General features: G+C 41.7%; 1 protein-coding gene across 3 annotated transcripts in view; it reads right to left on the bottom strand.

Moving 5' to 3' along the window:
* Window positions 1–16,298, bottom strand: part of FGGY (FGGY carbohydrate kinase domain containing) — a 208,175-nt gene that overhangs the window by 33,632 nt on the left and 158,245 nt on the right. For 2 of the 3 annotated variants that reach the window (XM_075067644.1, XM_075067646.1), the window contains 2 exons: window positions 13,200–13,320; window positions 9,036–9,130 (listed from right to left, as the gene is read on the bottom strand). In XM_075067644.1, the coding sequence (XP_074923745.1) occupies window positions 9,036–9,130; window positions 13,200–13,320 (216 nt within the window). The remainder of the gene's footprint in view (window positions 1–9,035; window positions 9,131–13,199; window positions 13,321–16,298) is intronic. The other variant, XM_075067645.1, reaches the window with a different exon arrangement.

The raw sequence follows: 16,298 nt of genomic DNA, 5'->3' as shown, positions 1-16,298 counted from the left end.
TCAAAAACAAAACTATGAGCTCACTACTGGATCAAACAGAAGGTGAAGTTGAGAAGTGGGAGCAAATTATCTCTGTCAGGCACACACAAAAAACAGATTGCGGATGTAAGCATAATTATGCGGGGAATGAGCAGGGGACTTTCTCCCTCAAATTTGAGTGTGTGGTGGAGGAGAGGTGAAGGAGGGAGAGAAGTGGAGGCCATTTCCAGACCCCAAAGTGCTGCTGTGGGGCAGCAGGATCAACACTTCCTCATCTGTGGGGCTTCCCAATAGCTGATAAGTAGAGATGAGAGCTCGGCGCACCATCTGGTGGACAGAGGCAACCTCAGACTCAGTCTGCAGGAGAGGCCAGAAGCAAGAGTCCAGATTCACTACTCTAGTAGCTCAACTCAGAGTCACCGAAGAAGACATTTTGATTACGAGGCATGGGATAATCCCATAAGAGACCCCAAACAACAATTCAAAGTTGAATTCTTTAACCAGGTGCTAGATTATGCAATACAGTCAGTTGAAGAATGTTTCATGCAGCTCAAGGAACACAGCAGTATATCTGGGATGTTTTATAACATTCCAAAACTTCTCACTATACCCGGAGAAGATCTACACCAGCAATGCAGGGCACTAGCGACAGTGTTGACACATGATGACATGCGCGATATAGATGCGAATGATTTAGGTGATGAACTGAAAGCCCTTTCAAGATACATGTCAGCAGGATCAACTCCAAAGGCTGCTCTGGAATATATGTGCAGAAATAACCACCCTCTTTCCAAATGTTTTTACTTCTAACACTTCCTAACTGTTGCCAGAGGAGAACGCAGCTACTCCAAGCTAAAGTTAATAAAACACATCTACGCTCCACAATGACACAGGAGAGGCTGGTTGGCCTTGCAACCATCTCAATAGAGCATGAGCTGGCCCAGATGATGGACCTTCAGGAAGAGGTTCAAATCTTTGCAACCAAGAAGGCATGGAAAGCACCACTTTGATTATTCAAAAAGATAAAAATGCCAGCATTTACTATGCAGACAAGAAAAGTTACATTTGCTGTTCAGGCATTTGAAAGTTAAGTGTTGCTTAACATTTTTGAATAAGGCATTTTAAGTTGTTAGTTCTCCTTTACTGAAGTAGGTAGCAGAGCAGTACCATGAGAGGAGTAGAAAAGGAAGAAGGCAGAATTGAGACCTTTCCAAGTTTTGGCCCAAGCGAGGGGGCATGAGGTGTCATTTGAGCTCCCCGCCTCAGGTGCCAAAATGTTGTGGGCTGGCCCTGTGCACATGTAACCCACTGGTCACACTTGTTGTGATATTTATATCTTATTATTTCTTTGTAGTCGCTCTCACTATGTGCTAGATGCTTTCCAATCACTGCTGACAGTTAAAATGGTGAAAATGCTCAACATGGGTCTGTGGAGAGACAAGCCCAAACCGAACTTTTATTGTCCCCTTGATATTTGTGTCAAAATGACTCCACCGGTTACAGAAAGTTACTGGTCAAACACATTTCATTGCCCTGTATAAAGTTTCTTTTCTTTAATCCTTTCCTCATGGAGAAGATCCCACTTTAATTTGCCAGGTCCAAACGAAAACTGGTAATTAAGTTTCCTAAAGGTAATTTTATTAATTGCTTTAATGTGCAATTAAGGAATAAACAGTGGGGTTCCTGGTTTTTACAGGTCAATAATCCTGTTCCTGAGTGTATGTGCTATGTCTGAATGAGTAGGACATCCTGAAGAAAGAATTGGACAATTGCCAAATCAAACAGCCCTCCCCCCTTTCCAATTTTTACCTACCTACAACTGAAGCTGAGTAATAACAATATATTTGAAACTTTGACATTTATTTATTGAACACTTTTACCTAGGAGAAGTTGCTGATTTAAACTGGAAACGATCATAGAAATGATCACACAGAAATGTGCACAGACAGTGAACCAGGATCCTGGTGCTCAATAGACACAGCCTCTAAATAAGCTCATCTTGGCCAGCAACGCTAAGGCTACTTCATTCACTGGCATATAAATTTAAAAAATCCTTCACATCATGCAATTTTATATGGTAACAAACCATCATGGATTATCTCCTGTGTCAGCATTGAGTCAGGTGGGCTGTTTTATAGCTTGTAGCTACAGAAACATTAAAGAGATGCAGCTAACCAGCTAAAAGAAAACAGTGTATGGCTGGGGCAAATTAAAAGACAAAACTAAATAGCAAAAAGAAAAACAGAAGGTTTTTTCCCCTCAGGAGACTCTAGAGACTAAATAATCAAGGATGAAATAGGATATAATTCTGATCACCCTGAGCGTTCTTTTATTGGGTAGACCAATTGTTTTAATTCCTCTTTACCACGGAGGAGAAAAAAATGCAGAGGGGACACATGAAGAGGAAAACAGGGAACTCAATAGTCTTTGAAGGAACAACATATGGTGACCAGGCATCAGAAATGGATGTTATAAATCTTTACTTGGTAGAATTACCTAAAGATGAAATTGCAGTTTTGAATAATAGCTTGGGCTTTTAAACCCACAGTGGAATCTGGCAAATTAGATTGTAATGCAGACTGTTACAAATTTTGCAGTAACCTTCATTTCAAACATTTCTTTGCAAGATGTGCAGGATACTGAGAACTCAACTGTTAGCACAGATGTGGTCAATAAAGATAATGAATAAAAGGGAAATATGATATTTTCAAAGAAATCCCCTTTAATCCATGAGTCACTAATGCATGCCTGTTCACTTGCTCTCATCTGAAAGTTAAGGATTTGGATACTTTATTTGGACTATTCTAGCAAGACAAAAATCTGCAAGATTTAAAAGTTGGAATCTGACTGCTTGGGAAAAAAACTATATATTATACTCCTTAAAGAGCAATTAGAGTATTGTTATATAAGAAGGAAGAAAGTAAGGTGATAAATTGGTGCTTAGTGTTTTCTGAGAAGAAACATGCTTAGGACTACAGTATGACTTCTTCAAGTAAGAAACCATTATTGTAGCAGTAAATATAAATAATGGGTCTGATCAAAACCCCAGGAAGGTCAATGGAGAGATTCCCATTCATTTAAGCGGGCTTTTGGGTAAAATATATTGCTATAAAGATAATTCATGACCCTGTATTAGGAATGGTGTTCATTAGAGACGTTCAAAATCAGTGGTCACCAACCCATCAATCGCGATCAACGGGTCAATTCTGGAACCTCGGCCAGTCGATCGCGAACTCCGGAGCTAAAAGTTTGGTGGCGCAGCGGTCTCAGGCAGGCTGCCCCATACCGCTCCTAGAAGCAACTGGCTGCTAGCACGTCTCTGTGGCCCCCGGGAGAAGGAAGATGGGGGTGAGGCGGCTTTGCGCGCTGCCCCTCCCCCAGCAGCATCCCCGGTTACTGGTCAATGGGAGCTGTAGGGATGGTGCGGGCAGTGCATGGAGACCCGCTGCCCCCCTCAAGGGCCACACACAGAGATGTGCCAGCAGCCAGCCACTTCCAGGAGCGGCATGGGGCCACAGCAGGCAGGCAGCCTGCCTGAGCCCGCTGCTCCGGCAACCAGGAGCCACCTGTGGTAAGTGTCTCCCAGCTAGAACCTGCATCTCGCTCCCCACACTGCACCCAACCCCCCACAGCCCAGAGCTGAAGACTTTTACAATCATGTTGTTCATTCTATTTATCCATTCATATTCCTATGCATATATCTTATTTTCATGCTAAGACATTTCCAATATTTATAATTAGAATTTAACATTGAGTATAAACATTATATTTTGTAAGAAAAAAGGCAGAGAAATAGGCAAAAAAAAAAATCAGTAAGTACACAGCTTGCATCTAATCCCAAAGACTGCATCCACCCTGCCAGTTTAACCCACAAAGCTTGCAGCTCATATGGAAATGCAATTTTTGTAGTCTTCTCAAAAGCTGAAGTCCTCCAAATTAGCTTAAATATGCAGTAAGTAAATAACTTTTTAGACAATAATTAAAATTTGTGTTCCTTAGAGTGTATTGTAGTCCTGGGTCTGAGTCACCTGCGGGCTCTTTTGATCAGTCAAGAATAGTATTAGTCATATTAAGAACAGTAATAGCAGTATCATCATCATCATGCATGGAGGCACTGAGTTGTTTGTGTAATGCTCTAAAACCTCCAGTAAGTTCCTGCCACTGACAAAACCCACCTTGAATCTGCTGATTCAGCATTTAAATTTGTACTCTGATCTCCGCTAGTCACCACTGCGCTATAACCCTATCCCTGTGGTTATTTAAGGCTCACTGTGTGTTCAGAAACAACAACTTTCAGCAGAATCCCAGCCCTCCCCTATAAACGCATCTGAAGGACCTGTGCCAGAGCTCCCTCTCAAACCCCACACTCCCTCCCACACCACAAACCCCTACTCCAGCCCGGAGCCCCCTCCTGCACCCAACTCTCCCCTCAGAGCCCACACCCCTCACCCTCTCCTGCACCCCAACACCCTGCACCAGCCTGGAGCCCCCTCCTGCACCAAACTTCTTCCCAGAGTCCGCACCTCTCACTCCTGCTCCCCAACCCTTTGCCCCAGGTTCAACATTCACAGTTGAGAATGTTACATGATTTGTGACAATCCCTGAAGGATTTTGGATCTACAAACCACAAATGACCCTAATAAAAAGTAAAACTCATGAAATGTCCAGTAGATTCTATGAGATTAGGTGCAGTGTCACCAGATGATGCTTGTACCCTAACTCCCTCCTAGAGCTTGCATGCCTCACTCCTGCACCCCAACCCCCTGCCCCAGGCTCAGCCTGGAGCTCCCTCCCAGACTCCAAACCCCTCGGCGCCAGCCCAGAGCCTGCACCCCTGCCCTGCACCCCAACCCCCTGCCCCAGCCCGGTGAAAGTGAGTGAGAGTGGGAGAGAGTGAGCGACGGAGGGAGGGGGGAATGGACTGAGCAGGGCGGGGCCTCAGGGAAGGGGCAGAGCAGATCCTGGGTTGATCAAAAAGTGATCTTGGGCACAAAAAGTTTGGAGACCACTGTTCTAAATGATATCACTATTATACATCTTTGTTCCCCGTCCCCTGGATCAAGGATCTCCCCATGCTGTGAGGTCTGTCTCTGCAGCACCATCCTCATGGAACCTGAAGAAGGTACGCCACATGATTGGGGATCTACAGAGAGCAAGTTGTGAGCAAGAGAGGAAGGCAAAGAGAGTCAAGTTCCAATGCCTCTCCCAATCATGAGCACAAACAGGCAAAGTTCAACTGTAATTACTATTGCTTATTATTATTATTATTATTATTATTATTATATTTTAACTTTCTGCATAGCACTTGGCACCTTGGTTGCCAGAGCACTATAGATCAAGGCCAAGATTTAAAAAAATGCCTAGTGATTTTGGAGGGCCCAGTCTGAGAGCGGCTAACTTGAGACACTCTAAAGATGCCTAATCTTCAGAGAATTGTGAGCACCCAACCTCAGAAAGTCAGACCACTTTAAGGAACTTCACATTGGGCACGCAGAAACCAAAGCACCCAAAAATCACTTTTAAAAAATGTTGCCAAAATTACTGGGACAAATCCAGTCAAAACTCCCACTTAAATGAATGGGAGTTCTGACTAGATAAGGGCTGAGTAAATATCAAGCAAAGGCCTTATAATATGCTCCCTTATTGTTATACTGGACAAACAAAGCACTCTGAACAATGCTACACTGTATCACTAACAGAGTACAGTCAATAATGTCTCCTATTGGCAAACATTATAATGAAGCTAACCATAATTTATGGGCGCAGCACTGAGAATGGTATTGGTTGGGAAGAGGCCTGCAAGACCGTGTGCTAGAGAAAGAAGATCAGTATAATGAAAATGAGATTACAACACTGGATATAAGCTTTGCATGACAGCTTTAACAAAGAGTATGGGGTTTACATGGCTTCTTGTTTTTGATTCTAGTATAGTCAATAGATTCCTTGTTGAAAACTATTTTTAATCATTTCAATTGTCTCTGGTGCTGTGCAACTGGTACCGCTGTATGTTGTCAGTAGCCTATTTTAACCAGTGGTGTGTTCTGAAAATGCATTCAGTGGAAACACTTATGGTGTGATTTTTCCAAAGCTGGAATAGAACTGTGTGCTGTGACAAGATTCAAGTGCACGATGTGCTCCCCAGTGAACAAGAAGCTCAGATACCCTGGTAATGAGCATGATATAAATACCTAGAGAGACAGATCAGTTTTCCCCTCTCTCATGAACAGAGGCAATAAGGAACGGCTATGGTCCTGATTCAAAGCTCATTAAAGTCAATGGAAACAGTGCTATTGACTTGAACAGGTTCTGAATCAGATCATATAAGCGTGGCTGCTTGGGGGAAGGCTGCCTTTGGGAAGGTCAGGCCCCAGAGCCAGGGGTCATAAGACTGGGCTGAACTTCAGACCAGGAAGTTTCCTCTTCATTCTTTTTTTCTGTTATGTTTACTTATTTTGATTTCTTATACTAAACTTTTCTATTTAAAGAGGGGTAAAAAGCATTGCTGAATGTGACTGTTTTTTCTGCTAAATCCTCCCATGTATTTATATGGGCCAAATCTGTGCACAGTTACTGCGATTATTCATTCAAATAACTTATTTTTACACTCAAAATGCCAGGTATGCATCTAACTGGCCACCGGTGTTTGATATTGCCAAGCTGCACATGCAACTTCAGTAACAGCACGTATCAATTAGCAACATAATTGTGCCTAAGCCATTTTGAACGTCACACCTTTAAAGTTTAAATGAGAGTCAAGCGTCTTTGACTTTATAAGCTAATTCTTTTTTGCATTTGTATTTTGATCATGATGAAGTCTCTCAGCTAAAAAGCAATCCAACCGATTGCTGGCCATGTGCCATCATGAAATGTCTTTATCAAAGGATCAATGCATTGTTTTGAATGTTACGCTGCAGTGAGCCACTGACTGATTCAGGAATGCAACAGCTGACTCAGATAGGCTGTCAAAATATGTTGCATCAAATCCTACAATCCAGCACCTTCAGAAACATTTCTGAATGTTTGAGGTTAATGGGAAATGTTGGTGTTCAGCACATCAGAAAAATCAGATCATTTTTACTTAGGTGCCTAAGAATGGATTAAAGTACCAAATATTTAGGTAGTCAACAATTTTAATTTCAAATTCTACAGACACTGATGGGGACAGCCAAAAAGTGCAGATGCCTGACCTCAACATATACTGTTTCAATAGCACTACCTAGGTAATAGCTCTTATACAGTGCTTTTTATTAGAAGATCTCAAACTGCTTTACAAAGGAGGCCAGTATCAGCATGTTATGTTAAATGGGAAAACACACACAGAGAGGTTAAGTGACTTGTCCAAGGCCATCCGTCAGGGATTACTGGTTTCTTAATTTAAAAATGTGTACTTAAACTTCTAGAATGAGGTCCCACTGAATGACATCATCACAATATTTTTATTCAAGGAAGCAAATATAATAGTTCTGTGATGTAATTGGCTGAAAGGGTCCTGTTGCAGTTTACATGAGAAAACTTTTTGAAGGAATATGCTGCTTTGTAGTATGAGACAGGGAATTTAATCTGACTTTCCTGGACAGATTATACTTTTGAAACATTTTGGGTATGCCAGGATGAGGAGACATATTCAAAATAAAAAATACATAAGAGAAAAGGCAGCTGAGTCTGAGCAACTTCACAGCATATGATTTTACTAACATTCACAAAACCAAACATAGTACTGTGAGTTTTGAAATATTAATTTACCAAGTATCAGTGTGGATGACAGTTTAAACTTTAAACTAAGCACCTATATATTCCAGGCCAGGTGGTAATCTTCAAAAGATTAACGGAATAGGAAGAATTAAATATGAAGCCCTGTCACAAGAGGCTTTTACTGAAATCAATTGCATTTTTCAGAACGATCGAGTTCTAACTACAAGCACCACCATGATACAATACAGATACACTACATAACAAGATATTTCATTTGCTGCAATGGGATTCACTTTACTGAGAGAATTCTCATGAAAGGAAATTGCAATTCCCAGATAATGCATATAATTCAGGAGAACCTTCACTCTTCCATTCCACATCTGGAAAAATTTGAAACACCGAGCCAAAGGCTCAACTGGTGTAAATCTGCGTATTGGCTTCAGTGGGACAATGGCAATTTATACCAGCTGAGGATCTGCACCACTATTCCAAGGGACTCCTAACTCAGTTTCAGTTCAAAATTTCACTTAACAATTTCTGTGCTTGCTTTAAAAAACGGAGGCAGAGGCTGTTCTGGTAAGAGACTATGTGCAAACACATTATAATGTACAGTCTAGTGCCTATGTGTGCAGCTGCAACATGAAACCAGGCAACACCTGTTTAAATGTTTGCGACTGTGTCACTCTCTAGCAGCTGATCTACAAAAGATAAAAGTTCTAATGCTACTTCTACTAGAGTTAATGAAGTTAAGTAGCTGGAGTCTGCATTTTTGAAGCAGACTTCCCTAAATTCCATCCTTAATGGTGACCCTAGAGTCATTGTGATGGATGACTGCAATACTTATGTGGGCATGGAAGTTTTACAGTGTGGCCCATGTTTAAGATTCCCCAGTGCCAGGAAGTGGAAAGCAGGGCTAACCATGAATGTGATAACTTGGGATGAAAGGGTGAATGTACTAGCAGTGGTCACAATCTTAGGATCTGAGCCTGTATTGAGCTCCATGTGAAGCTATATTCACCAGGAGCTCATTGCAGGATCAGGGCCTTACTGAACACCTTCCTTGTTCATCTGCCAAATTGCCTGGGTGAACTCTACAAGCAGTCTCTTGTGCTTGCCTCGCCTCCTCACAGCTAAAAGACAAGTCTATCCAATACACAAAAGAAACACAGGGATAGCAATGGTAGGGCATGCTTCAATGAAAGTGGGGGAGGAACCAGTAAATACATCTGAGATTGGAATCTTCCTTGCTGAGCAGAACCTACATTTTTCTTCCATCTTAATTATTACCTGTGCGTGATGCCAGATATAAAAGTGCACACGAAAAGTGGAAACAGCAGGACTCGGGTTTTTCCATTAGTGCATACCTGTACCGAAGCAAAATCTCCAGAAGCACAAGCTCCAAGAATAGCAGCACCAACTAAAACAGACTCCACCTCTTTGGACAGGACAATGGGCTTGCCTATACAAGAAAGTGACACACCTCTGTTAGGAAGAGTGAAATGGCGCAGTGCTAAAGACACAACAAATAATTAAAGTGGGGGAAAAAAAGGAAGTTTATTCTACCAGCCAACTACACAAACCCCATACATGGCTAAGCAATGGCACTTCTACAGTACCTATCCCAGGCTCTAGGCAAAATACAGAATTTATATTAAAATTTCAGTAAAATGTTAACACACACAGCATAGACTATACCAGAACAAAAACCCAGACCTCTTCCCAATTGCAAACATCTTTAAAACTAGCCATCCACACTCTCTATATCAGTCCCCTGCTTAAAAGGTGACCTGTAGGGGCAAAATGAGATTGTGTCAATTTTTTTGCTTCTTTACCATGTGTTTACTAAAACAATGCTTGAGTTCTTTCCCTCTTTCCCCACAAATATGTAACAATGTCTGAGCTTCTCTTCCCTCTTTTTTTGTTTGCTTTGTTTTTTTGATTTCCTGGAAGACCCGAAGTGATGAACTGGGAGTTTTCCCCATTCTTCAGTGAAGAGACTGAATCCTAACAGAGGTTTTTTCATCCAACAGTTTGTAAGACATGTTAGTTAAACAGGAGATTTAAAACTGCCACATAATAAAATATAAAAACAAATATCACCTTCCATCTACCTTCCTGGCACCTGTGATATCAGATGCCTACTAGTTCTCTATCCTCTGCAGTCTTTTCCAGGAAAAACTGAGTAGAAAAGAGCTGAATTTTCAGTGTAAAAAACACAAGTAGAAAAAAAAGTGAAAGAACAAACAAAATTATGAAATCTTTTGGCCTTTCTCACACCTCATAAAAAAGTCAAACATGAGGCACAAATCCATGTCTTTTCCTAGCTGGAGGCTCTCTTAGTAACAGTCATTACCATTAGGTTAAACAATTCTTTAGTATTCCTGCAGTACTTGGCATTGTTGTGAATTCCCTGATTATCACCATTGGGTTAGTTGCATTCTGTGGCTGGATTTACATAGTAAAGGCCCATACTGAAAACAATACTGGAAGAAGTGCTTCCTGCTGTGAACAGGTGCATTTAGGTCAATATAATTACTCCTGGTAATCACTACTCCTGGTACTGAAATGTAGAGGTGGGTTTTAGGATTGCAAGGTGTTAAAGTAATCGAGAGGCTCTTGAACCTGCTACTCCTATGTAGGCCTTCCCTTGTAAGGGGCTAGGAAACAATTTGTTAACATCAACTTATGGAGTTTCCTTCATCGTCCAAAGTGGGAAGCACAAGGACAACTCATGACAACATTCTGGGAGCCAGATACTCAGCGGTCTTGTGACAGCTTTGCACCACTCCACCTGCACAAAGCTGCCTTACTCCAGCTCTCCAGGATGGTGGGATACCTGGGTGGCACAAAACGACTGTATTTGCTCCTATGCCAGCTCGAGTCTCTCCAAACAGCCTCTCAGTACCCCAGCAATCCTTCACTGCTGGAATGGCCACAGGCAGCCAGTGTTACTCAGAACATCCCTCAAACTTCTATAAATTGTATCTAGAGGGGTATCAGCCCAGCATAGGTGGACATAAGATTGGTAAGGTGATCATATTTCCCAAAGGGAAAACGGGACACCATGTGGGGCTAGCCGTAGTCCCCCCGCTTCATTACCACCCCCTGCACAGGGCTGGCCTGAGCCACTCACCTGAGCCCTGCCCCCCTCTCCATGTACAGCTGGGGGTCGCTTCTTGCCCAAGCCCTACCTGCCCCCTGTGCGAGTCTGGGGCTGGTGTTGCTGCTCGCCTGAGCCCTGCCTGCCCCCCTCTCCATGTACGGCTGGGGGTTGCTCCTTGGCCAAATCCTGCCTGCCCCCCATGTAAGTCTGGGGCTGGTGTTGCCGCTCGCCTGAGCCCTGCCAGCCCACCGCAGGAGGCTAGGGTCGCTGCTTGCCAAAGCCCTGCCTGCCCCCCATGCAAGTCAGGGTCTGGCATTGTGCCAGCCCTGCCTGCCCCCTGCCTTCCCTCACTGCGCAGGGCTAGCATCACTGTCCTCTCACTCCCCACGTTCCACCACACCTGACTTTTTTTGACAAAAGCTGACAACTGATCAAGTTGGCAAGAGCAAACAGGACAAATGCCCACTTTTGTCAAAAAGTCAGGACAGCCAGAATAAGGTTTGAAAAAGGGACTGTTCTGGCCAAAATGGGATGGATGGTCATTTATATTCCACCACTTGAGCTGCACCCACAGCTTAGAATCTGGGCCTGGATCTTTGAATATTTCCGGATACACTAGAAAGAAATGTTACTCTTAGTATCAGTGTTTGTAGAGCTTTGAAGCACTGGGCAACATTCAGTGCGCTTTAAAACTTTACTGCACACTTTCTTAAAGCGCCCTCAGAATGAACATATTCATCTTAGCAGTGAACAACAAGAGTCTGATGCTTTTTAAGCTGTCTATGAAATTATCAGTTGGCAGTCCACATGGCTGAGTAATGGCACTTGTATCTAACAGTAACATATTCAGAATTTTTTTCTTTTCCTGAAAGAATGGGGGATTGATCCAGGAATGTTAGTTATTTTATCTGATAGGCTCTAATGAGTTCACCAGAAGCAAGAGCATTTCAGTCGGATGAACTTTGACATCCCTTGTTAGTCACACATTTTACAAATGGGGGTATTCCAAGAGTGGAAAAAGGCCCTTTTGTCCTTAATTGTACTTAGCCATTAGTTATGGTCAAAAGACTCCAGTTTAAATTTTAACAAGAATACCTATTAATAGATCTTTTATTTCAGACATCAGAAAGCAGCTTTCTGTTACAAGTCTAGTTGCAACAAAACTGACCATATGTTTCTTTTGAATCAGATAAGGGAAGGTGAGGACTTGATAAAATCTTGTTTGACAAACAGAAAGCACCAATGTGGCAATACTGAATATACCTAGCCTAGGTCAATGACCATTGTGTCATCTGGTTCTGTTTCTGCTTTCATTTAATATAATTACATGATGCAGATTTTCATCTCTTTTCCTGAATCAAGGTAGGATGTCTGTTTTGATGTCAGAGTGATGCAAATCTGCACACCAAATTCCTCAGATCCGAGCTTTAAAGTGGATCCAAAACATCTTGACCATTCTTAATTTCAAATATGCCCCAAAACACACACAGTTCATAGATTTTCTAAAGTCTCTTAACCAAATGACATTATTTTCCACTTTTTTAAAGAAAACATATTGAACTGACTTACAGATGTTCAAAGATACCCAAACTATAAAGACGGAATGGAGATTACAAATAAACTGCAAGCTTGGACTCTGCTCCTTCAAACATATCCACATATAGAAGCCTTTACATCAACGTGAAACCTTATCAGTGTCAATGACACTCTGTGCAGGAGTTAAGTTCTGCAGGATTGGATCCTAAATTATTTTAATAATTTGAGATACTGAAGGAATTCTGATATGTGGGCTTTGTATAATCAAGAAAATGTTCAATGTAAGCAATTGAGGTCAGGGGGAAGTCCTATAGAATTCAGATGGGATGAAACCAATAGGGGTTTTTATAGAAACTGAAAAGTTTCTATCTAAAACTTATTCTAAAAACTTACATAGCTAGATTCTCAGCTGAGGATCTGGTCCATTTAATTTAACAGAAGAATAATTTCTACAGAACGTGTAAACCAATTTATAGAATTTTATAGTAAACAAAATCCCTGCTATACAATTCTACAGGCTGGTTTAAAAAATTCTATAGAAAGGTTATAATTCTCAATATTCTATAGCATTGTCCTATAAGGATTTCAGAGAACAAGGTCTAGGAGTGGGAAATCGCATAGAGAAACTGTCTATGTTCTCTGTTTGCTAATAACATGGATTAGGGACCTTTGTTTACACCAGGTCTTTGTGTTATTCCAGTGTCTTCAGATTTCAGGAAATCCAGCCTTTCAGGAAGTAACATTTCATTATACAGTTTCTGGCCAACCAGCAAAATAGAGTTCCATATAAAGGGTGTATTTATTTTTCCAAACACAAAGTTTTTAGCCACCTAAAATAATAAAAGTAGTTTACTGTCCTCTTTTTCCCTGCTTCCTTTGTCTAACTTACCGGTAACGTCAGCATGCATCTGCACAAAGAGTGGATTCTTGCTCAGTCCACCGCACAGAAACAGAGTGCTGATGTGATGCCCGGCAGACTGCAGAGTTTCCAAAATATGTCTTGTTCCCAACTTGAAAGACAGAAAAAGCCTGATGAACATGGAAAACTTACTCAGAAAGAAACCTGCACTAAGTGAAGGCAAGGGTTAGGCCCACAGGAGAAGGGACTTGGTTTATTCTCAGGTCAGTAAGGTGCATTGTATAACCCACAGTGACCAGGAACAGGAAAATTCATACTGCAAGCATTAGGGATGAGGAACTAGAAATGAAAGGAATGTATGAGGGCAGCAGGCTGGAAACAGCACCTTGGGAGTTGGCTGTAGGAGGAGCAGGGCCTGATAGCTGTCTGTATGCACAGCTGGAGAGAGTAGGGGCTGGGAACCTAAAGGGCAAGGAAAGTGGTCCTGAGCTGGCACAGAACCAGGCTGTGAAGGATCAGGAGAAATCAAGGAGAGACACTCAGGAGTGGCTGTTTGTGACCAACAGAGCAAGTGACAGGAGAAAGCAATTAAGTAGCAGCCAGGGCACCCAGGAGACACAAACAGTATCAGATGCATCCCGCCAGAGCTAAGACATCTCCACCATCCCCTCCCGTTTGCTTAGCCCTCCTGCCTCTGGCAAAGCCTTGCAGCACAGATGAGCCTTGCAGCATGACATGAAGGTAAATAAAGTTGGGATTTGTCAGACTAAGGGGAAAGCAAGTCAAAGAACCATCCCTTAAAATGTTTGGTCTTTAGCACCTTCCCTTTTAAACCAGGGGGCTGTTATCGCAAGTGCCAGCTTGAGATTTGGGCTGCTTCTGAAAACTGAGACCAGTTGAGTAACACCAGATTTAGGATGTTTACTGTGAAACGCTGGCACAACTTTGGATAGGTCTTGAAATGTAGTTTGGTTAAAGGCAAAGTGGTTACGATGAACTAAAACAGCCACAGGGACAGCTGATTAAATCGCTCACTTCCCTATTGACACAGAGGGCTAACTTTCCAAATCATACAGCTAAGATTTTAAATGACAGAAAAATAAAACTACTCTAAAAAGAGTCTCTCTCCTAAGTACTGGCATTAATGATGACAATTATATTTCTGATTATGCTCACAATAGTCTCCCTGTTGTACTGAATTTTGCCACATGAGCAGCCAGAGGATAGATACTCCCTTTCACAGCTGATATTTACATTTATTAGCAAATTCCCCCAACACACAGACACAGACACACCAAATACTTTGAAAAAGAACATGCTGTGAAAATTATTTTGTGTTTACCTGCCTGGAAAACTTTATTCAGCAACATTTACATTAAAACTAGACATTCCACTCAGGGAGGTAAGGGTGGGGAGGGGTGGGAAAGACTAATCTTAAATTAGAGAATATGCAAATTGAGGGGCTTGAAATGCAAATTTTATTTTTAAAAAAATCTCCCATTGTAAAGAAAACTAGAGATTAACAGTCCGTGGGTATGACTTGGATTTTGACAAGGTTTGCATATTTGCTGATGTTGGGTTTAATGTCTGATGTTGCTCTGATTGAAGTCAATGAGTGGTACAGGACTCTGGCTCTAAGGAACAGGAAATTTTTCCTTGTAAGCTTACATAATAAACATAAAGCTAAAATTAGTGGGAAGGGAATTTTGAAAACTAATTTTGTATATAATAAAGATAATCTGGAAGGGCAGGCATAAATTTCCCTCAATCCATTTATTTTGATTGCCTACCGTTTCAATTCAATTTTAAAAGCAAGTGTGTATTAAGTTACCATGAAGAGAAATTTAGTGCATATCTTACCTTGATATTCTCTATCACAGACAAAAAATCATTATACAAAGATGCCCATTATAAAAAGATGCTGAATTTAATGTTAAAATGCCGTATTTGAAACAAAGCAATCAGATAATAGGTGGCTTTCCCAGAATGTCCAACAGAGAATGCGTCTACCTCATTAGCAATGGGGCACGTGTTTGGTACTGAAATGGTTTTGTTTTCAGCCTCTTTCAGGGGGCAATATCAGGAAAACAAACACATTCTTATATTTAAATCACACTATTGTATTAAAGCACCAAGTATACCACAATTATGTTCAGCTGAAAGGGGTCAATCGTCAGCACTAATGAATTCCAGGCTCAGATTAAATGACAGGGCCGGCTCTAGGCACCAGCGTTCCAAGCATGTGCTTGGGGCAGCACTTCTAAAGGGGTAGCATTCTGGCTCTTTGGGGAGGCCCTTTTCAAGGGGCGGCACGTCAGCTTTTTTTTTTTTTTTTTTGGCTTAGGGCGGCAAAAATCCTGAAGCCAGCCCTGTTAAAAGATCAGAATTTGCTGAAGGAGTGTTAACACCTCAGATATATAATTCACAGCAAATTTCCCATGTCTGTCCATGCTGCTATTCCAGACGGTGTGGCATGACACTGGGATTTTGCATTCCATATTGATCTATGTTATCCATAAACCCTTGTCCCCATTAGAAAACAACAGCCAGTCTTAACTCCCACGATGGCAGAAAAACGTGGCCATATTATCTCATGACAGCTGGAAAGATCATTAATTTCATCACTGTACCAGTCCCTGTCTTATGCACAGCCTAACTGCAGGGATGTATGTTCACACTTACGCAGTATAGTTTTGTAATGAAATAGGCAGAAATCAGTAAAGAGTTTAGGTGTAAAGATACTGCAGTGATAGGCACCAGTACAAAAGACAGACAAATATATAGATAGGTGAACCACAGGGCGTATATATCTATAAATACAAGCTGACTGACCCACTTTAGCAAAGATTTTTTTGCTGCTGTTTAATCAAACAAGTCACTTGGGATAAGTGGGGCTAAAGTCTAAATTTATTCCAGTAAAAGCACACCCACATACCCACACCTTATACATATATTAATGGACATCTGTGGCTGTTTGTTTAATGTAGAGGTATGGTGGTCTCTCCATCTACTTTAGCATAAACTGGGTGGGGGTTGAGAGGGGAAATAAATCATCCACAAGGGTCAACATCATGCCTTGCAACAGAAAAACTGCAGGAGGAGTGAAATGCCAGGAGTGTCAGCCTGCAG

Source organism: Chelonoidis abingdonii, chromosome 7, assembly GCF_003597395.2.
Source record: "Chelonoidis abingdonii isolate Lonesome George chromosome 7, CheloAbing_2.0, whole genome shotgun sequence".
Classification (NCBI taxonomy): Eukaryota; Metazoa; Chordata; order Testudines; family Testudinidae; genus Chelonoidis; species Chelonoidis abingdonii.
The sequence above is the reverse complement of the archived record's forward strand: the minus strand, read 5'-3'. Positions and strand labels throughout refer to the sequence as shown.